General features: G+C 33.9%; 1 protein-coding gene across 1 annotated transcript in view; it reads left to right on the forward strand.

Moving 5' to 3' along the window:
- LOC118183992 (uncharacterized) overlaps positions 1-21,056 on the forward strand; it is a 543,427-nt gene that overhangs the window by 414,281 nt on the left and 108,090 nt on the right. The window contains exons 129-132 of the mRNA XM_085809921.1: positions 5,693-5,983; positions 8,591-8,736; positions 8,787-8,790; positions 8,859-19,219. Of these exons, the coding sequence (XP_085666047.1) occupies positions 5,693-5,983; positions 8,591-8,736; positions 8,787-8,790; positions 8,859-19,219 (10,802 nt within the window). The remainder of the gene's footprint in view (positions 1-5,692; positions 5,984-8,590; positions 8,737-8,786; positions 8,791-8,858; positions 19,220-21,056) is intronic.

Raw genomic sequence — 21,056 nt, forward strand, 5'->3', positions numbered from 1 at the left:
TAAAGCATCGAAAGTTAAAATTAAATTGGTGTCAAAGCAAAGCAATTTCCGAACAATATTAATAACTGCAGCCGTGGTATAAGAGGTTTAACACAATATCTAAACAAATCAAAATTAAAATAAGAATTCATAGTAGTACAAACTCGAAAAAAAGAATAATATATAAGCATACATGTTTTTCCTCAGGGACTTCTGTTTTAACCAGTCTCAGGTAATAAGTAGATAAATATGATTTATAATACTATGTTAAAATTCAGTACTAGCAATAAAAGTCTCCAACTTAATAATTCTATTAAGACAAAAGCAAATTTATTTGAATATATTAAATTTACTATAAAGTTCTAAGAAACATTACCTTAGATAATTTTGTTTGAAAGATAAATTGCAACCCCAAATTAACTGATATCTTCAACCGATATTCTTGCAACCGATATCTTCGATTAAAGTTTATAGTCATTCGCCGGCTGAAATGTGTAAAACCTGTATAAAAATATCGCTCGCTTGGAAGCGAATTTTCTTAATTTAACAGCAGCATTTTATAAAAATGTATGCATTCTAAAGCCAGGTGCAATTGTCAGAATTTACTAAAATATGTGACAGTTTTTTCAACTTTGCAATTTTAACCATTTTAATGGAAAATGAGTTTATTGCTTTCTCGAAAGAAAAAAGAAAAGTTTCAATTCTCATATGCTATTGCCGTATTTTTTCAGATATTAACCACTTGAAAAACACGTAAGTTCTATTTCTAGAAGCAAACAATTATCTAAATTAACTGTAATCGATAAATTTGTATGAAATTAAAACTTTTAAAGCTCGGTATCACAAATTTTCAATGCAAAGTGCTTTTAAACCCCTTCATGATTAGCGCTGGATACATTTGCCATCCACAATGTTCTCCCCAAACGTCTAGCGCTGAGAATGCCCAACATTCATCTGCTTCCCAGTTACTAACGCCGCCTCTATCAGGCATTCATCTGCTTCACAGTTATTAACGTTGTCTCTATTAGGCATTCATCTGCTTCACAGTTACTAACGCTGTTTCTATCAGGCATTCATCTGCTTCACAGTTTCTAACGCTGTCTCTATCTGGCATTCATCTGCTTCACAGTTACTAACGCTATCTCTATCAGGCATTCACCAGCTGTGTGCACGGTGATGACGGCCACTTCTTATTGTAAAAGAGATAAAATTAAAGTTATTTGAAAGCGATGCAGACTAACTAAAAATCAATGTTCTGGAAGCATGTTTGGGGAAGCTGGAACGTTGTTTAGAATATCGAAAACATTCCTTTAGAGAGCACGGTTTCTCCACCCAACGAAGCATAAGAACGAGAGGATGATTTAGAAGCTACCTGGCACAGGTTGTTCCAATAGATTTATACTTAATATGCTACGTTAACTGCTAATCACAATTCGAAATGTATGGATCTGAAACAGCGGAAAAAATTTGTTGTGAATAGAGAGCTTTTTTAGAATCATCCGAATTCAAAAGTGATGACGGGTCGAATGAAAGCTATTTCTGAGGAAAATGATTCTGCAATGTGTAATAAAAAGCTGGATGATGTTTAACATCAGAATATATTATTTTTAACGCACTCGGTATTGTTAATAAGGCAATCTGCAGTACTGCTTAGAAAGGAGAAATTAAACAGAGAAGTATTAAAAATAGATTTTTGAAGTAATGTTTTTGTTCTGCTTGTATGCAAAATATGCAAGTGAAAACTTTTACGTTTTAAAATGCACATCATGCTTTTGAATTAAGTTTTGCTTTTACTTAGTTGAGCTAAATACGAGTTTTTTTACATTCAAGATGTTAAAAGATTTCGACCTGCTTCTAATTTAATTATTACTAAACAGTGACACTGACATTAATATTTAGATATTTTTCAGGCACCAATCTATCTCTCTATTCACATTCCTTGTTTCTAAGCACCACAAAATTGACTGCTGATACAGCAATATATCCCCCCCCCCAATCTCCTGAAAAGCTGCTTTTCTTGGCCCGCAATTCATTGTAGTAAACATTTATGCTGGGTGTTTAATATTTATGTATGATAATACTAGCTGATTAGTGCTCTATAATATACAGTATAACAGTTTTTGAATATTTTTACGTTAATATCACGTTGAATGAACACAATTATGCAAGGTAAAATATAACTTACCCAAATTTTGGATGAAATTTTACAGTTCCTTAAAACATTAACTTAAATTTAAAACATAAACTTAAATTTTACAGTTCCTGGTTAATTTTACAGTTACAAATTAAGATTTAAAAACGTTGAGTATTAAAAACGAATTCCCGTAAAAACTTGTAAATGTGACATTGAAAGGTATTCCCCATGTGTTTAGCTAGATATTTATTTTATTTTAAATAAAAATTTATTTTTGGTCAGTTTATTATTTTCTTCATCCTGCATTTTTTAATTGCAAGAAATTTGACCCTAAATGAAAAGCCATACCTCTAAAAATATCATTAACACTCATTAATAGCTTTAGTCATTCTATAGCTTTTTCACTACCATTTATATGTTCATGAAATATTATGAAATTCTTCACATTCGTACAGTATCCGAGAGTTCTGCAGTTATATATTTTTTGGTTACTTTACTAATTATGACAATGTTTTGTATAGAAAATTATAAAAACTGTTTTCTAAGTTCATTCTAGTATAATCTCCAAGGCAATATTTTTTAATAAAAATAATACTAATTTACTATAATTACAGAATATTTGCTATAACTTAACACATCAGCTGGTACTTACGTACTATGACGACTACCTTGGCAACATTTGCCGATAAAAATCTACATTGGCGTTTTCGGTTTATGTTTATAAATTCTTTTAAAAATGAAAGTATAATATACTATTATAAAATAATATATAATATACTATATATATACTAATTATAAAATAATAAAAACTTAAAAATCAAAAACCCGAATATATAAACTATATACTAAATACGAATTAAAAAATTAAAATTAACTTACTTAAAACTGATTCAGAAATCAAACAACAAAAATCAGCGTTATATTTTCAAAATTTTCACAGGACTAGAGTTGATGGTTTTACCGAACCACCATCCTCAGCTGCAAAACCGAAAATGAACAAGATAGGAAATAATGAAAGATTTTTTTGAATGCGAAATGTTTCTAGAAAATCCAGTTCTCCAATGGAAGAACCATTGGAGAACCATTTCTTTAAGAACCATTTCTTCCATTGGAGAAATTTCTTTCAAGAAATGGTTCATTTAAAGAACCATTCTTCCATTGGAGAACTGGATTTTCTAGAGGCATTGCATTCAAAAATATTTTCTGTTCTAGTTAACGATCCTAATTCCAATCCATCTTTGCCTTCGGCCTTTAAAGAAATTATGTTTTAGTTCTGGTTTCATCAACAGATGGCGCCACTTGCTTATTCTTGTCTAGGCTTTTTTATCTTATCTAATCATTGTTCCTATCTTGTTCATTTGCGGTTTTGCAGCTGAGGATGATGGTTCGGTAAAACCATCGAACCTAGTCCTGTGAAAATTTTGAAAATATAACGCTGATTTTTGTTGTTTGACTTCTGAATTAGTATTTATTCGGCGTGTTATTGTGTCTTAATTACTTAAAACTGGTTAAAAGAAAACGTTGAAGTTAATGATGAGGAAAATGGTGGGAAATAGCATTCAAAATAGCATCGAAAGACGTTTCCTGTTTTCTTCGCCAAATAGATCCAGCTAAATAGGTATCCAAATGATGGCGGCTTGTGCCACGTTGTCGCTTGTTCCTCCAATTTGCGGAACCCCACATCCTTTCAATGTGTTGAGTATGAGTCTGCATAGATGGGTCAACAAAATTGTATCGATGATTCACCTTAAAATGTTCAAAACCAGCAGCAATGAGCTCCTCTGTTTAATATCCAGGTCACGAATCTGATATTATTGTTGAGCCAAATATATAATGCATTAATATTGTTGCATTCCGCTCTGGAAACTCTGACTAGAAATGTTTCTTTTGTTTCCCGGCAAATTCCACCGAAGACCCACTGCTGTAGCAAGATACGATCTTGAAAGAATCGACGCGTAAAAAGGCTTTCGTCAATCCTTCCGGGCTCTCCAATTTTAATATTTCGATTATCCTCCAAATCCTTCACACACACTTCATGCATATAATTATTCCAATCAATAACAGTCTTATCGGATAAATCCAACTGATGTTTGCACCATGTAATGGACGACTGTTCATATGCCCAAAATTAAATATATCTTAAAGCTTTTAAAAATTGAATACGACTGTTTTCAAACAGCGAACCAGTTCGGACACCAAACTTTTGTTGATAATTTTTGACATTGCATCTCCAATAAAATCCTGAATTATAAAACTTCATATCATGGCCGTTTTTACGAAGGCGTTCTTTGGGTAAAATTCCAGCTTCTGTGAAAAATTCTATCGCATCTTCTTCATTTGAAGGAAGTTGCAAAATGTTGATATCCATTCGAAAAAAAAAAAAAAAAAAAAATCACAAAAAGTTTCACGTGTTTAACCTAAACGTAATCATCCGCGTAAATGTAGCAAAAAAAGGTGTGGTAATAGCAAGTGCGGGATAATATTCTTTATTTTAGTACCTTCTACAACCTGTGTTAGGGTTAACCTATATAACTTACAAGGGTCGCCAGTTTTGGCGAGATATCTAAGTAGTCGTCATAGTATATAAGTACCCATCAGCTAATCTAATCACATTCTGTTTATATTAATATAAACATTTTTTCCTTCTTAACTAAAAGTGATCAAAATGTTTAGATAACAAGATATTTTGCCTGAAAGTGGCAAAACATTTGTACAAAAGAAAATTATTAGCTGTGAATCGTAGCTTTATTTTAAATTATGATATAAATATAAAACTGCCTTGCTTCTAAAATCATTGCTCTTTAATATGCTTCAAATCAATTACTTTTTATAAAACAATATACTTGCAACCTGAAATTCATTAAAACACGAGCTTACGAGTAAAATTTCGAGTTTTTACTTGTAACCATTTTGTTTAATTTCCAGTTTTTAATTTTTTAATTTTAATTAATTTCCAGGTTTTACTTATACCATTCAAACTTCCAGTTTTTACTTATAACATCCAAACGTTACCGATATTTGCTGAACTTCTTTGTGCAAATATCAGTTGCTTTTCAGTATGCAAATATTTAAAATGCGTCTTAACTTAATTATGTAAAAATAAAAAATACAGTTTTGCGTATCTCAAAACGTAATTATTGGCAAATTTTACCATTTTTTTTTTTAACTTTCATGCCAACTAATTCTCTTATTTGGAAAAGTGGTATTTAATTTGCAGTATAACATTCTATTCGATTCAGAAATCCTTGGACTCAAAAAAGTTTTGAAGGAAAGATTTCAACAAAATATATATCTTATATTATCAAAATAAAACCGATATTTTATTGAAATGCTTTATTTACAGCTTTCTAACGACATTAGGTAAAGTCCAAATGTTACTGCTAAGAACCCAAATTTGAAATAATAAATAAAATCTCATATTTACCAGAAAGTTCAGGTTTTAGTGGATTTCAAGTGCTTACGATTACGTACGAGGTGCTTTAGGAACGTATTTATATCGAGTAATGAAGGTTTATAGGATATAAAATTAATACCTTCGCAATTTATGAAAATATTTAAATGACTGTCTGATCTTTTCAGAAGAAAAGCGGCCTCGCATAGAAACCCCTTTGCAAGATGTGTACGTAAAAACACCAGGCAAGAAGGTGACTTTAGAATGTGTCATCAGAGGAATTCCTCGTCCTCAGGTAACTTGGTACCATAACGAAAAAGCTATCGATGTAACGACTGGATACTACTTGATTTCCGAGCTAGAAGATCGGTCAATCTTAATCATTCTGAAGGTCATAAAGGAAGTAGAGGGCAAATACACATGCAAGGCTGTCAACGAATTTGGAGAAGAAATTTCTTCAGCCTATCTTTACATTGGAGGTAATATTAATAAAAAAATGTTTAAAAATCTGAAAGGTTTCATATTTTAAATTACGTTCAAAGGGGCGTTTTTTTAACATTTTGTCTGTTACCTTTATTTATTAAATATCACGTTCTTCGCACTTAAACCATAAGATTCAGTTCAAGAGCAATATCGCAAATTAGTTTTAAATTAAGCATATCTTTAGAATTTCCAATACGCAGTCTCACTCGCTGGAGATAAAAATGTGTTTTCTGTACAACGTTGCCATTGCTCGCTTTGAAATCCTTGAGTTCTTTAATTAAATTTCGTTAAAGTTTTACAAAATATGAAATCGGTAATAAAAAAATCCAAATTTCAAATTTAGGCTTCCACATATGCTTATATTCGCAGTAGGATTACGTCATTCAAAATTCGATCGCTCTATGCACCGTTGTTTTATCACAGTGCGAGAAATATGCGTACATTTATGCAGATTTTTCATTATTTAATTTCTTCAAATATAATGCTGGACTCTAACATTTGGTGGCAACAGTTTGAAAAGTGAAACGGACATTTATAGTGAACCAACGCAAAATCGCAAAACGAAAACAATAGTCCTTCAGGGACAAAGCCCTTTTGGACTAATAATAGTATTCAGAAGGATTGGAAACACAAAGCAAATGCTCCCGCCCCCGAAAAATGGAAAAGTATTTCATGATTATAATTAAAAAATTTGAAAATACAGTCATGTTCGCGTAAATGAAATTTCATTACCACAGCTTAAAAGGAATTGTGAAAGTTAATGAAATACGGCAATATCATGGCATAAAATGAGCTGTATCTTGGTGCAATGCAACAGTACAAAAGGCATTAAATTTGTTGGTTCTTTTTGAAATTTCTCAGAATACTATATTACATATAAGCATAGTATATTTTCATTGTATTATTTTCATTTAAGAATTAAGTGTGAACGTAACGTACGAGAGGAAAAGCGCAAAGTAAATGTACAATGCACTATATAATAGACATGGTAATTTAATTTTGATGTCTAGTTACGCATAATTTATCAACTGAACGTTACGGTATTTATGTATCTTACATTATTATCGTGTTATATACATATATATATATTTGCTAATGGATTATTGAGTATATTATCTCCTGAGATAAGATTAGTAGAATTGTAGTAGAATGAAGTAACTTGAAGCATTGAAAAATTGAATTTAGAAAAAATATTTTTGTAAAGGAACTTCAATGTGCATCATGAAAAAATTGAATGGAAACTATTTAAAATGAAAACCTTGAAATAGAAACTCATGATAATGAAAAATTAATCAATAAATCAAGCAATTATTGTCATTGATTGGAAATTGATTGTCTTTTCAAGGAGAACAAACCAACTCCCAATCAATCAACAATAATTACCAATTTGGTATTATAATTCTTACTTGAGTAAAAGACAGAATGCCTTTGTATGTATTAATTATTGTTGATTGATGGGGAGTTGGTTTGTACCCCTTGAAAAATCAACGAATTTCTGATCAATGACAGTAATTACTTGATTTATTGATTAATTTTTCACTATCAAGAGTTTCTATTTCAATCTTTTCATTTTCAGTAGTTTCGATTCAATTTTTTCGTGATGCACATTGAAGTTCCTTTAATTTTTTTTCTAAATTCAATTTTCAATGTTTCAAGTTACTTCATTCTACTACAATTCTAGTAACCTTATTTCAGAAGATAATATACTTAATAATCCATTAGTAAATAAATGATTATTTTGTTACTTTGCAGCTATTGCACGAGTGTAAGGAAATCTATTTCGATTTAATAACGTATTTAATTTACTAATTCAATCTTTGATCCATACATATTTAACTGCTTGATAAAGCATGGTTTCAGCTCTTAGGTCATATAGTCTCTGGATACGAGACCTACTGTTTGATATCTTGTGTTTTCTTCGTGAATGTTTTCATGAATAACATAACTTTTAATTAAGGTTAATGATGAAACAGAAATAAGTACACATCACGATTTAAAAATATGTTATTTTTAGAAATTAAATGCTTGTTAACATCAGATATATATTATTCGTACTTGAGAAATTATCTAAAATGCTGAAAACTGTACTGCCTTTGACGTTAAAAATAATATTGTAAATATTCTAAACAGTACACTCAAACTTTTTGTACTTTTTAAGACAGAATCTAAGCATATAAAAGCATCTAGTTTCCTTGATTATAACTTATGTTGTTTATTTCAGTTTAATATGCTAACAAATTAACGCATTTTTATAAATGAAGCAATTAATAGAGTTTTATATGGAAGAATTTCATGCAAGAAAACTAATTATGAAATTAGTGAGAAGACGCAAAATCTTAAACTAAAAAAAAAAATTTGCAAATTTAAAAATGTAAGTTCGCTTTAAAATAACTACCAGTGCACTAATTCGTAACATACATCTTTTCTTAAATTATAAACTAAATATTTCTAGTAACTTTTAAAAACAGGAGTTTATAAATTTCCAGTTCGTAGTATTCGAAAGTGAATTAAATTTGCATACTTAATCTTATTAAATAAAATAATAAAATAGTAAAATCCGTGAAATTTTAAAATCTGTTTTCTTTTCTTATCGGTGCTTACAGAACCCCGTCTGACTGAAAAAAAGAATTCATCTAGTAGCCTGTTAACTATCATCAGTCTTTTAGTTTTGAAGTATATTTTTCAACAAAGTATCCAGAGTTGCTTCTTCTTGGGAGGAGATGATTTGTTTTTCATTTATGAAGAAGGTGTTCATATACATTCATTGTTAACTGATTGATAAATTCAAACATATGCAAGCTTAGTACCATATTAAATTTTTCAATTTAATGCATTTCTTATTATTTTAAAATAACAAATATATACTTCTAGAAAAACCTGAAGAACCGACTAAGGAAAAACCGAAAGAGGTTGAGAAGAAACCCAAGAAACCTGTTCTGAAGAAGGCAACGGAAGAGACAACCTTTCTGCAGCGTACTAGGATGCTGAAAGAAGATAAAGCTGTGCCAGAACGGGCTGAACCAACTTTGAGAACCCAGAAACATGTCCAAGTAGAACAAATAACTGCCCATGAGAAGCCAACAGAAGTAGCTCCATCAGCGTTTCCGGAAGTGGAAAAAGCAGAGGTAATAAAAGATATAGATGTGTGTGTTGATTCCGTAGATATAAAACAAATTCCAACTGGCGTACCAGAACAGGTGATTTTATCTCAGGATACTAAGCCTTTCCAAACAGTCACGACAAAAATGGGCCAACTGCGAACCCAGACCGTCGCTTTTCAACAAACTAGACCGTTAACACGATTTACACAGCAGGATGTTTCTTTTCAGAGTATCACGCAAACGCAAACAATGCAAGTTTCACAAACTGAGCAAAGAATAACGACAGAAATGCAGAAACCAGATGAAGTAAAAGGCATTGACGTTACTTTATTGCCTGCATACAAAAGGCCAGAAATTACTTTTGACAGCAAAGAATATCCGAAACCCCAGCCTGTATATCAAAAGCCTATGCCAGAAATTCCCACTGATATTCAAAGTTTGAAAAAGGAGATAGCAAAACAAACTGTCGAAAAGAAATTAGAAGAAGTTATGCAAAAAGAACCTGTTGTTGAAATTACAGCATTAGAATATATACCCAAGCAAGAAATTTCTTTTGAAAGTATAGAAACTAAAAAGCCAGATAAGCATCGTGAACAAATTATTGTTCATAAAACGACATCTGAACCTCAAAAAGTAACAATGACACAAGCAGAACCAGAGAAACCACAAGCTACAGAAATTTCTAGAACAACCTTCTTGCAACGAAAGCCGAAAGACAAACCCTTCCCAAAGAAGATTACAAAACCTGAGGAGACACGAACAACACCAGTCAGACCAGACTATGGAATTGAGTACGATGTGTTAAGCAAAGAGAAGGAATATGCAAAAGAGACCATAAGTACGAAACTATCAAGGACTGTTCAAGAAACCCCGAAAGACATAGTTGAAATAACGGCATTAGAATATAAACCGAAACAAAAAATTTCTTTCGAGAGCATAGAAACAAAACAACCAGAGAAATATCGTGAACAAATTATCTTTCATAAAACTCCACTAGAACCTCAAAAGCTAATAGCAACCCAGTTAGAAGATCAAATACCACACGTTATAGAAATTTCTAAAACCACATTTCTTCAAAGAAAACCGAAAGAGAAGCCTTCCCCAAAGAAGGTTACAAAACCAGAGGACACACAAATAGCACCAGTTCAAGCGGACTATGGAATTCAGTATGATGTTTTAAGCAAAGAGAAAGAATATGCAAAACAGATTATTGGTACAAAATTATCAAAAGCTATCCTAGAGACAGAAAAAGACGTGGTTGAAATAAAAGCATTAGAAGAAAAACCGAAACAAGACATTACTTTTGAGAGCATAGAAAGCAAAGAGCCGGAGAGACATCGTGAACAAATCACCATTCACAAAACTCCGCTTGAATCTCAGAAAGTAACAGTTACCCAATTAGAGCAGGATAAACCCCAGGTTATACAAGTCTCTACAACTACCTTCCTGCAGCAAAAGCCAAAAGAAAAACCTTCACCAAAGATCACAAAACGTGAACCCCAAAAACCGAAGCAAACAGACATAGCACCAGTTAAACCCGAATATGGAACTGTATATGATATTTCGAGTAAAAAGAAGGAGTTTGCAAAAGAAGTTATCAGTACGAAATTAACAAAAGCAGTTCAAGAAGACGTAGTTGAAATTACGACATTAGAATATAAACCGAAACAAGAAATTTTCTACGAGAGCATAGAAACGAAAGAAGCCGAGAAGCATCGCGAACAAATTGTTGTTCATAAAACTGCTCCAGAACCACAGAAACTAACAGTGACACAGTTAGAAGAACAGAAACCGCAAGTTACAGAAATCTCTACTACTACTTTCTTGCAGAAAAAGACTAAAGAAAAGCCATCTCCGAAAAAAGTCGCAAAACCTGAACCTCAGAAACCTGAAGAGACGGAGATAGCCCCTGTTAGGCCGGAATATGGACTTGTGTATGACGTTTCAAGCAAAAAGAAGGAGTTTGCAAAAGAGGTTATCAGCACAAAATTAGCAAAAGCCGTTCAAGAAGATATTGTTGAAATTACGGCATTGGAATATAAACCGAAACAAGAAATTGTCTACGAAAGCATAGAAACAAAAGAAGCCGAAAAGCATCGCGAACAAATTGTTGTTCATAAAACTGCGCCTGAACCGCAGAAAGTAACAGTGACACAGTTAGAAGAAGAGAAACCGCAAGTTACAGAAATCTCTACTACCACTTTCTTGCAGAAAAAGCCAAAAGAAAAGCCGTCTCCGAAAAAAATCACCAAGCCTGAACCTCAGAAACCTGAAGAGATAGCACCGGTTAAACCAGAATATGGAGTTGTGTATGATATTTCAAGCAAAAAGAAGGAATTTGCAAAAGAAGTTATCAGCACAAAATTAACAAAAGCCGTTCAAGAAGATGTATTTGAAATTACGGCATTAGAATACAAACCGAAACAAGAAATCTTCTACGAAAGCATAGAAACGAAAGAAGCCGAAAAACACCGCGAACAAATTGTTGTTCATAAAACTGCGCCTGAACCACAGAAAGTAACAGTGACACAGTTAGGAGAAGAGAAACCGCAAGTTACAGAAATCTCTACTACTACGTTCTTGCAGAAAACGCGAAAAGAAAAGCCGTCTCCGAAAAAAGTCACTAAACCTGAACCTCAGAAACCTGAAGAGACAGTGATAGCACCGGTTAAACCGGAATATGGAATTCCGTATGATATTTCGAGCAGAAAAAAGGAGTTTGCAAAAGAAGTTATAAGTACAAAACTCACACAGGCTGTTCAAGAAAATAAGAAAGATGTAATTGAAATTACAGCATTAGAATACAAACCGAAACAAGAAATTGTCTATGAGAGTATAGAAACGAAAGAAGCAGAGAAGCATCGCGAACAAATTATTGTTCATAAAACTGCGCCTGAACCACAGAAAGTAACAGTGACACAATTAGACGAAGAGAAACCACAAGTTACAGAAATCTCCACGACTACATTCCTGCAGCGAAAACCAAAAGAAAAACCTTCTCCGAAGGTTACGAAACCTGAACTTCAGAAACCTGAAATGGTAGAGATAGCACCCATTAAACCGGAATATGGAATTGCGTATGATATTTCGAGCAAAAGGAAGGATTTTGCAAAAGAAGTTGTCAGTACCAAACTTACAGAAGCTATTCAAGAACCCAAAAAAGATGTAGTTGAAATAACAGCATTAGAATATAAGCCAAAACAAGAAATTTCTTTCGAAAGCATAGAAACCAAACAGCCGGAGAAACATCGGGAACAAATAATAGTTCACAAAACTATGCCTGAACCTCAAAAAGTAACAGTGACGCAATTAGAGGAAGAAAAGCCTCAAGTTACAGAAATTTCAACAACTACTTTCCAGCAGCGAAAACCAAAAGAAAAGCCTTCTCCGAAAGTCATGAAACCTGAACGTCAAAAACCTGAAGAAATAGCACCAGTTAAACCGGAGTCTGGAATTACATATGATATCTCGAGCAAAAAGAAAGAATTTACAAAAGAAGTTATCAGTACAAAACTTATGCAGGCTGTTCAAGAAGCTAAGAAAGATGTAGTTGAAATAACAGCGTTAGAATATAAGCCAAAACAAGAAATTTCTTTTGAAAGTATAGAAACTAAACGGCCAGAGAAACATCGGGAACAAATTATTGTTCACAAGACTATGCATGAACCAGAAAAAATAACGATAACTGAATTAGAAGAGGAAAAACCGCAAGTAACAGACTTAACTACAACTACATTTGTTCAGCAAAAACCAAAAGATATACTAAAGCCGAAAGTTCCTACTCAAGTGACAACACGTGAGAGTAAAATAGAAGAGTCGCATATTGTGTGTCGTCCATTAGATGTCACATCTCAAAAGTTTACTCAGGAAGTGTTTAAAACAACGGAAAGCATCAGTCAGATTCCAGATGCGCAGAGGAGTACAATCACTACCCAAGAAACGACGATTATAAAACAAGAACTGATTTCAGAGAAACCTGGCACTGAAAGAAAAATAACGATTGAAGACATATCACATAAGCCTGAAAAACTTGAAACGATAAAATTGCAACCGCTTAAGTTTCAGAAAACTGAAATAAAACCCGAAGTACCTCATTTTGCTCAAGTAATCCTTCAAAAAACAAAAATAAAAAGGCAAAAACCTGAAGAAATGAAGCCAGAATTTGTCGATTACCATTTAAAATCATTTACGATTGGCGAAGAACCTAAACCTCAAACAGCAGAAATTTCGAAAGCTCTAAAATCTGTAACCACTGAAAAGACAGAAATAACGCATCAAGCGACCACAAAATTTGGGTTGCGAAAGACCGAAAAGACTTTTACTAAGCCAAAAGTAGAAGAAAAGCAGCCCTTGAAGAAACCAGAAGATCTTACAGTAACCATGGAAACGAAAGAGAAGCCATTCCCTCAAACTGAGAAAATTGAGGAAGTACAGTTGAAAGATAAGGAGAGGAAACCTGTAACGAAAGAAAGAGAAAAAATTGATATTGAGTTCAAGTCACGGCAGGAAATTGTAACGGAGGCTATTGAAACTCGTAAAGTTACAAAAAAATCCGATGTAGAGAAAGAAATAATATATGAAGAGATTTCTCACCCTGCTCAAACTTTTGAAGTAGTCAAACTGCAACCAATTCGATTTGAAAGAAAAGAAATTAAACCTGAAATACCGCTTTTCGCTCAGGTTAAGCTACAACCAGCTAAAATCGAAAGATGGAAACCTGAAGAAATTAAACCTGAATTTGTTGATTACAATTTAAAATCGTTTACGCTTGAAGAGGCACCAAAACCTCTAAAGGCTGAAATATCTGAGCCATTTGCTCAAGTTAAGCTGCAACCTGCTAAAATTGAACGATGGAAACCTGAAGAAATTAAACCGGAATTTGTTGATTACAGTTTAAAATCTTTTACCCTTGAGGAGGCACCAAAACCCCTAAGGGCTGAAATATCCGAACCATTTAAACTAAAACCGAAGAAAGTAACTACTGTGGACGAAAAAGAAGAAAAAACGCAAATCACTACTACAAAATTTGGATTAAAAAAGGTTGAGAAGCCATTTATTACACCGAAGAAGCCAGAAGAAACGAAAGTTTCAGAAAGAAAACTACAAGATATTTCGATTACATTAACTAAAAGAGAAAAACAAGTTGATGAAACTGAAAAAGTTGTCAAAGAAAAAGTGACTGAAAGGAAAGATGAAACAGTCGATATTGAGGTCTCATCGTACAAACCCAAGCAAGAATTAACGATCGAAAGTATCGGCAAACCAAAAGAAGAGGCAATAAAAATTTTAGATGTAAGCGATAAGCGTCCTAAACCTCAACGGGTCAAAGATGATACTACGGAAATAACTGAAACGACAATGACCACAATTACTAAATTAGAATACAAGCCTAAAAAGATCGAAATTGTTGAGAAAGTATCCGAGAAAGTAGAAACTGAAGAAAAACCTATCTTCAAGCCAGAAATTACTTTGAAAAGTGAAGCAAAACGAAAACCCGAAACCAAATTCATTCAAGAAATAGAAACTGATTTTGCAGTGTCATCGAAACAAAGAATTGTTCAAGAAATTTCAACTCTGCCAAAGCCAATAAAAATAGAATTTACAGAATTAAAACCTGAACTATATGAAAGAGAGATTCATTTATCTTCCACTGAAGTTGGAGTCGATGTTACACAAATTAAAAAGCAAGATATTACGTTAGAAAGTAAAGAGAAGCCTTTGCAACATGTTGAGAAAGAATTCGATATTTCGACTACACATAAATCTCTAACGACTACTACTATGGGTAAAACAGTCACAAAAGGTGTCAAATCCGTCGAAAAGGTATCTAAAATTATAAAAGATGAAGATCAGAAGGTCGAAATAACATCACGGAAAAAGGGTCAGGCTGTAATGGAAATAGAACAAATTACAGAAGCGGAAAAAACCGAATTGTCTCGTTTAAAAATGATTTTTCCGGAAAAGATTCAAATGGAAGAGATTAAAACAGTAGATGAAGTTACTGGTCATGTTAAGTCGCTTGAAAAGAAAGAAATGGCACCCATTTACAAGATGTCTCCACGCCAATCGTTAATTGTATCAGAAGTTACAGACCAACAGACTCCGGAAGAAATAACACCGTCTGTTGCCAAAGATGCTCACGCATCCGTTAAATATACTGTTCAAGAACCACTTTCAGTAGGAGCTGTTGAATCGGAGGAGAAACCTAAGGAATTTGCTCCAGGTACTATACCAGGGCAAGTTAAAGCTAGGACTACAATAAAAACAAAAGAATCGCTTTCAGTATCTGAAGTACAGACTGAAGCCATACCCGAAGAGCTACATGTACAAGAGAAACCAACAGCAAAACAAGCTATTTTGGATATGACGCAGAGAGAGACATTCTTAATATCTCAAACTTTGGCAGATGAACTTCCTGGTCAATTTGCTGCCGGCAAACTCCCTGGTGAAGTCCATGCTGGTATTAAATGGACAACCAAAAAATCAGTTACTGTGTCAGAGACGTCCACACAACAAGAAACTGGTATAATGGATGAGCCTATAAGACCATCTTCAGCAATGGCTCTAGTAGGTCTTTCACAGCAAGAATCCGTTGAAGTATGCCAAACAACCGCTGAAGAAAAGCCTGGCCAGTTTGCTGCCGGCAGATTACCTGGAGAGGTTCAGGCTGGTGTGAAACTAACGACTACAGAGACTATTTCTGTTTCGGAAGTCTCAACTGAACAAAAGCCTGAAGATCTAGTTATTCAAAAACGAGCACCTACTGCTAAAGCAGCTGTTGGACTTTCTCAACAAGAGCCTGTCACAGTATCTCAAGCACAACCAGAAGAAGTTCCTGGCAAATTCGCTGCAGGCACATTACCAGGAGAAGTGCAAGCTGGAATAAAATGGACAACAAATAAACCATTATCAGTATCAGAAGTTTCAACTCAACAAGAATCGGAACAGCTTGAAATTCATGAAAAACCCATCAAAGCTCAAGCTACTTTAGGCATTCTACAGTCAGAGTCTCTTGAAGTTTCACAGACTCATCTGGATGAAACACCAGGCCAGTTTGCTGCTGGAAGATTACCTGGTGAAGTGCAAGCTGGGGTGAAATTAACTACAAGAGAATCGTTATCTGTCTCTGAAGTTTCTACGCAACAAGAATCAGAACAGCTTGATGAGCAGAAAATGCCGTCTCAAGTTCGTGCAGCAGTTGGAGTATCTCAGCAAGAATCAGTCATGATATCTCAACCATTACCTGAAGAACGACCCGGTCAATTTGCTGCTGGCAAATTACCTGGTGAAACGCAAGCAGATCTTAAATTTACGACCAAAAAACCATTATCTGTTACGGAAGTGTCTGCTGAGCAACAGTCAGAAAACTTAGAAGAGAAGAAAATGCCTATCCAAGCCCAAGCATTTGTAGGACTAACACACCAAGAGCCTATTGAAATTAGAGAGACATTGCCAGATGAAAAGCCTGAACATTTTGCAGCTGGTAAATTACCTGGTGAAGTGCATGCAGGAATAAAAGTAACGACTAAAGAATCGTTATCTGTATCTGAAGTTTCTACAGAACAGATGTCAGAATCTCTACCATCAGAAAAGAAACCAGCTGCAGTTCAAGCAAACTTAGGTCTTTCTCAGTTTGAGTCATTAGAAGTTTCTGAAATGCTATCTGAAGAAAAACCAGGGCAATTTGCTGCAGGAAGATTACCAGGTGAAGTTCAAGCGGGTGTTAAGTTTATTTCAAAAAAGCCTTTAACTGTCTCAGAAGTAGCTACGCAGCAAGAATCTGAAGAGCTTGAAAAGGGGAAGAAACCAGCCGAAGTTGTAGCATCATTAGGTATTTCTCAACAAGAACATTTGGAAGTCTCTGCTGCCGTGTTAGAAGAGATGCCAGGACAATTTAGTGCAGGTAGACTTCCAGGTGAAGTCCAGGCTGGAATTAAATTCACTCATAAGGAGTCATTATCAGTATCGGAAGTTTCTACTCAACAAGAATCTGAAGTCTTACTAGATAAAAAGAAACCTGCAACAGTACAAGCTTCTTATGGTCTTTCTCACCAAGAATGCATAGAAGTATCTGAAACTTTACCTGAGGAAAAACCAGGCCATTTTGCTGCAGGTAGGTTACCAGGTGAAGTGAAAGCTGGAATCAAATTTAAGGCAAGTGAATCATTAGCAGTTTCTGAAGTTTCTACTCAACAGCAATCCGAAGATTTAACTGAAATGAAAAAACCAGTTGCGGAATCAGCAGCTTTAGGTGTTTCACATCAAGAATCTGTTCAGGTTTCCGAAACACTCCCTGAAGAAAAGCCAGGACAGTTTGAAGCAGGAAAACTGCCTGGTGAGGTTCAAGCAGGCGTTAAATTAACTACAAAAACTTCTCTATCAGTTTCAGAAGTATGTACAGAGCAAATATCTGAAAACCTTGAAGTTAAGAAAAAACCAACAACCGTACAAGCATTGATTGGTTTATCACAGCAAGAAGGAATAGAGATACAACAGACTACAGCTGAAGAAGTTCCAGAAAAATTTGCTGCTGGTAAGCTTCCAGGAGAAGTCCAGTTGGGTATTAAATGGACAACAAAGAAACCTTTGACTGTTCTAGAGACATCTACAGAGCAAGTACCTGAAAAATTGGAACCTCAGAAAAAGCATCCAGGTGTTAAAGCTGCAATCACACTTTCCGCACAGGAAGGTTTTGAGATATCTCAGACTTTAGTTGAAGAGAGACCTGGACAATTTGCTGCCGGTAAACTTCCAGGTGAAGTTCAGGCAGGTGTCAAATTTACTACTGAACAACCGATATCAGTTTCTGAAGTAACAACGGAACAGAAATCCGAACACTTACCAGAAGCATCTAAACCAGTTGAAGCTCAGGCGTCAGTTGGTTTACCACAATTAGAAGGCATAGAAGTTTCTCATACTCTTCCAGAAGAAAGGCCTGGGCATTTTGCTCCTGGAAAACTTCCTGGAGAAGTACAGGCTGGGGTTAAGTTTACAACGAAAGAATCAATAAACGTTTCAGAAGTTTCTACGGAACAAACATCAGAAGATATAATTAAAGCAGAAAAACCACAAGAAATCACAGCAGGTGTTGAATTAATTACTAAGGAGACAGTAGCAGTTTCAGAAGTTATGCCAGAAATGAAACCTAGCGACTTTGAAACCCAAGAGATTCCTGCCGGTTTTAGCGCAGAAAGTAAATTTGTGTCTAAACAAACAGTTTCAGTTGAAGAAGTTGTTACAGAACTCAGTACCAGCGATCTGAAACTTGCAAAAAAACCAACTAGTAAAAAATTAGATTTTGAGGTTATCAGTACCGATTCTTTATGTGTATCTGAAACTGTCACTGGTGATATTCCAAAAGATCTTGTAAGAAAAGAAACTCCTTCTGGAGAGATTGCTAAAGTCACTGTACCTCATCAAGAATCAGTGGCTGTTTCAGAAATTACTTCGGCAGATTTCCCATCGGAGTTAACTCTTGAGAAAAAACCTGCAGAAGTAACAGCCCGTACAAAATTTTTACCAAAAGATTCTTTGGATGTTTCCGAAGTAACAACTGCAACCAGCACAAAAGAGCTTGTTCCTGAGAAAGCCCCTGAACAGGCATCGGCTTTAATATCTTACACACATCAACAATCTTTCGCTGTACAAGAAACGAAAACAGAAGAAAACTTTGAAGATTTTCCAGAGCAGAAGAAACCAAAGGAGAAGAAAGCAGGCTATGCTTTAACTAAAAATGATCATATCAGTGTGTCTGAAATAATCACAGAGACTCAGGCCAGTGAATTGTTGGTTGATAAAGCTCCTGTTGGCTCAACGGCTGTTTTCTCACTAACATCTACTGAACATGTATCGATCTCGGAAGTCACTTCGGAGACTAAAGCAGAGAATTTAGATGTTTCTGAAAAAATCCTTCCAAGTGTTGCAAAAGTAGCCCTTTCACCTCATGAATCTTTTATAGTATCAGAAGTCATAGAGGAAACAAGGGCTGCTTCGCTAGAAAGAGAGAAGGCACCAGCTGAGGCCAGCGCTCGAGTTAAGTTCATCCCAGAGCAACATGTGGCAGTGTCAGATGTTGAAACTCAAGCTGTGACCGGTGAGCTCGTGGAAGAGAAAAAGCCAGATACCAAACAGGTAAGAAGAGCCAGAAACGGCCGCTGTTGCACTGGATAGAAGCAGCAAGTTTAAATTAATGCAAAGCTAACCTGCAAGATTGGACGAAGAAAGTACTACCACTGCTTTTAATATCCGAATTTAGCTTTTTAATTCATTAATTGATTAATTTGTATATGTGTGGAAGATACTTACAATTCTATTTTATTGAGCTTTAATAACCATTTGAACTCTAACGCATTACCTCTGACTAGCATTTATTTTTTTATTTTGCTTAAATAATTAATTTGCAACTCACTGAAAGTTTTAATAAACATTTTCTACCTCGAGAAACAATAGTTTTCTTCTCATTACCGCAAATGATCAAATGCATTTAATATGTTCTAGATTTCATGAAGTAAAATACTTAACAATTTTTAAGTCTGCTTTAAAACTTTGTTTTAAGCACTAAGCATCAACGCATTCCTCATTGTTCTATTGCATCTCGAGCTAGATAATAACACATTGTATTTTATCTCTTCATATTTTGTTTGATTAATCCATTAATAGCAAATTCAACGTGTTTGAAAGAAGTTGTTAACATTTGCTTTTGCTTTCATAATATTTGCTTTCTCTCATACCAATTTACAGCTTTATTATTTTATCTCATTACTAATTTTTAACTTTATAATAATCTGTTCTCTGTATTATGTACATTTATTTCTTAAATTATTTCATTTTTATGACTGTAAATTTATCTGTGCTATTTCTTATGATATTCTTTTGTAAAAGCAACTTAAATGCTATTTGTTATAGATCAAATTTAGCTTGTAGTGAAAGCATGTTAATAGGTTGCTAGTAAAACAGTACAGTTATTTTTCTGTCTTTTAGTTTTCCAACTAGGAAATTTTATTAAAGACAGTTGTTTCAACTAGTTGATAGTATAAATTTAACAATGAACTTTTATAATGTACAACGACTTGGAATGTGCCATCTTAAAACGTAGTATTTCTATTGTTCAGTATTGGAGTGTTAATAAAATTTTTGCGACGGTTTGATTAATTAGCCCCTTTAATTAAGATAGCTGCACAAATAAAAACAATCTTTAAATTTTTTAGTTGTTTCCAAAGGGGGGAAAATAGCTTATAGTCTATATCCTATAAATAAAGTCATATATATGATTAAATGATTTCAGTTACAATGTCTGGAAATAAAACTCAATGACTATGTTTTCTTCTAATTTGCAAATTAAGAGGTAACTCATAAATTATTATTTCAGTATTTATCCGCACATAGTATAAGATGATATGACCTTCAGAAATGCATTTTAGGTGGAAAATATTGCCTCATTTTAGATATGGTTTAGTTGATTATTGCAAAATATGCTAGGGCTATCTGCCTAAGGACTCGTGGAAGACTTTAAGAGAAACTAACTTGTATACATGTTACACGTGGAAAAACACGAAAACGTCCATGCAGTCAAGCCTTTTGCTTGGAATCAAACCCAAGTCGGAACTACTAATGTTCAGCAATTTCGCTTATTTTTTATTTAATAATATTTATGTAAAACATAATACAAAAAGTAATACAAATATGGGAAAGTTTATTATTTACTTTATAATTGACAGTCACAAACTCAGTATATTTTTGTATAATAATAATATTATTAATATGGTGTATTAATAATTAATTATAAAATTAATTTTTTTCCAAACAGTTTTTGAGGAAGCTTTTATAATAAAATGAAACGATAAAAATATAATATAAGACTAATTCGTTCAAAATTTTCTTCTAAATATTGTTCCTCTTAATAATAGTATTACTGCATCATCATCATCAATGTAAAATTAATGCTTAATTCATTGAACGAGTAAAGAGA

This window comes from Stegodyphus dumicola, chromosome 2, assembly GCF_044657685.1.
Source record: "Stegodyphus dumicola isolate Sdum_Otavi_A_Nest chromosome 2, ASM4465768v1".
Classification (NCBI taxonomy): domain Eukaryota; kingdom Metazoa; phylum Arthropoda; class Arachnida; order Araneae; family Eresidae; genus Stegodyphus; species Stegodyphus dumicola.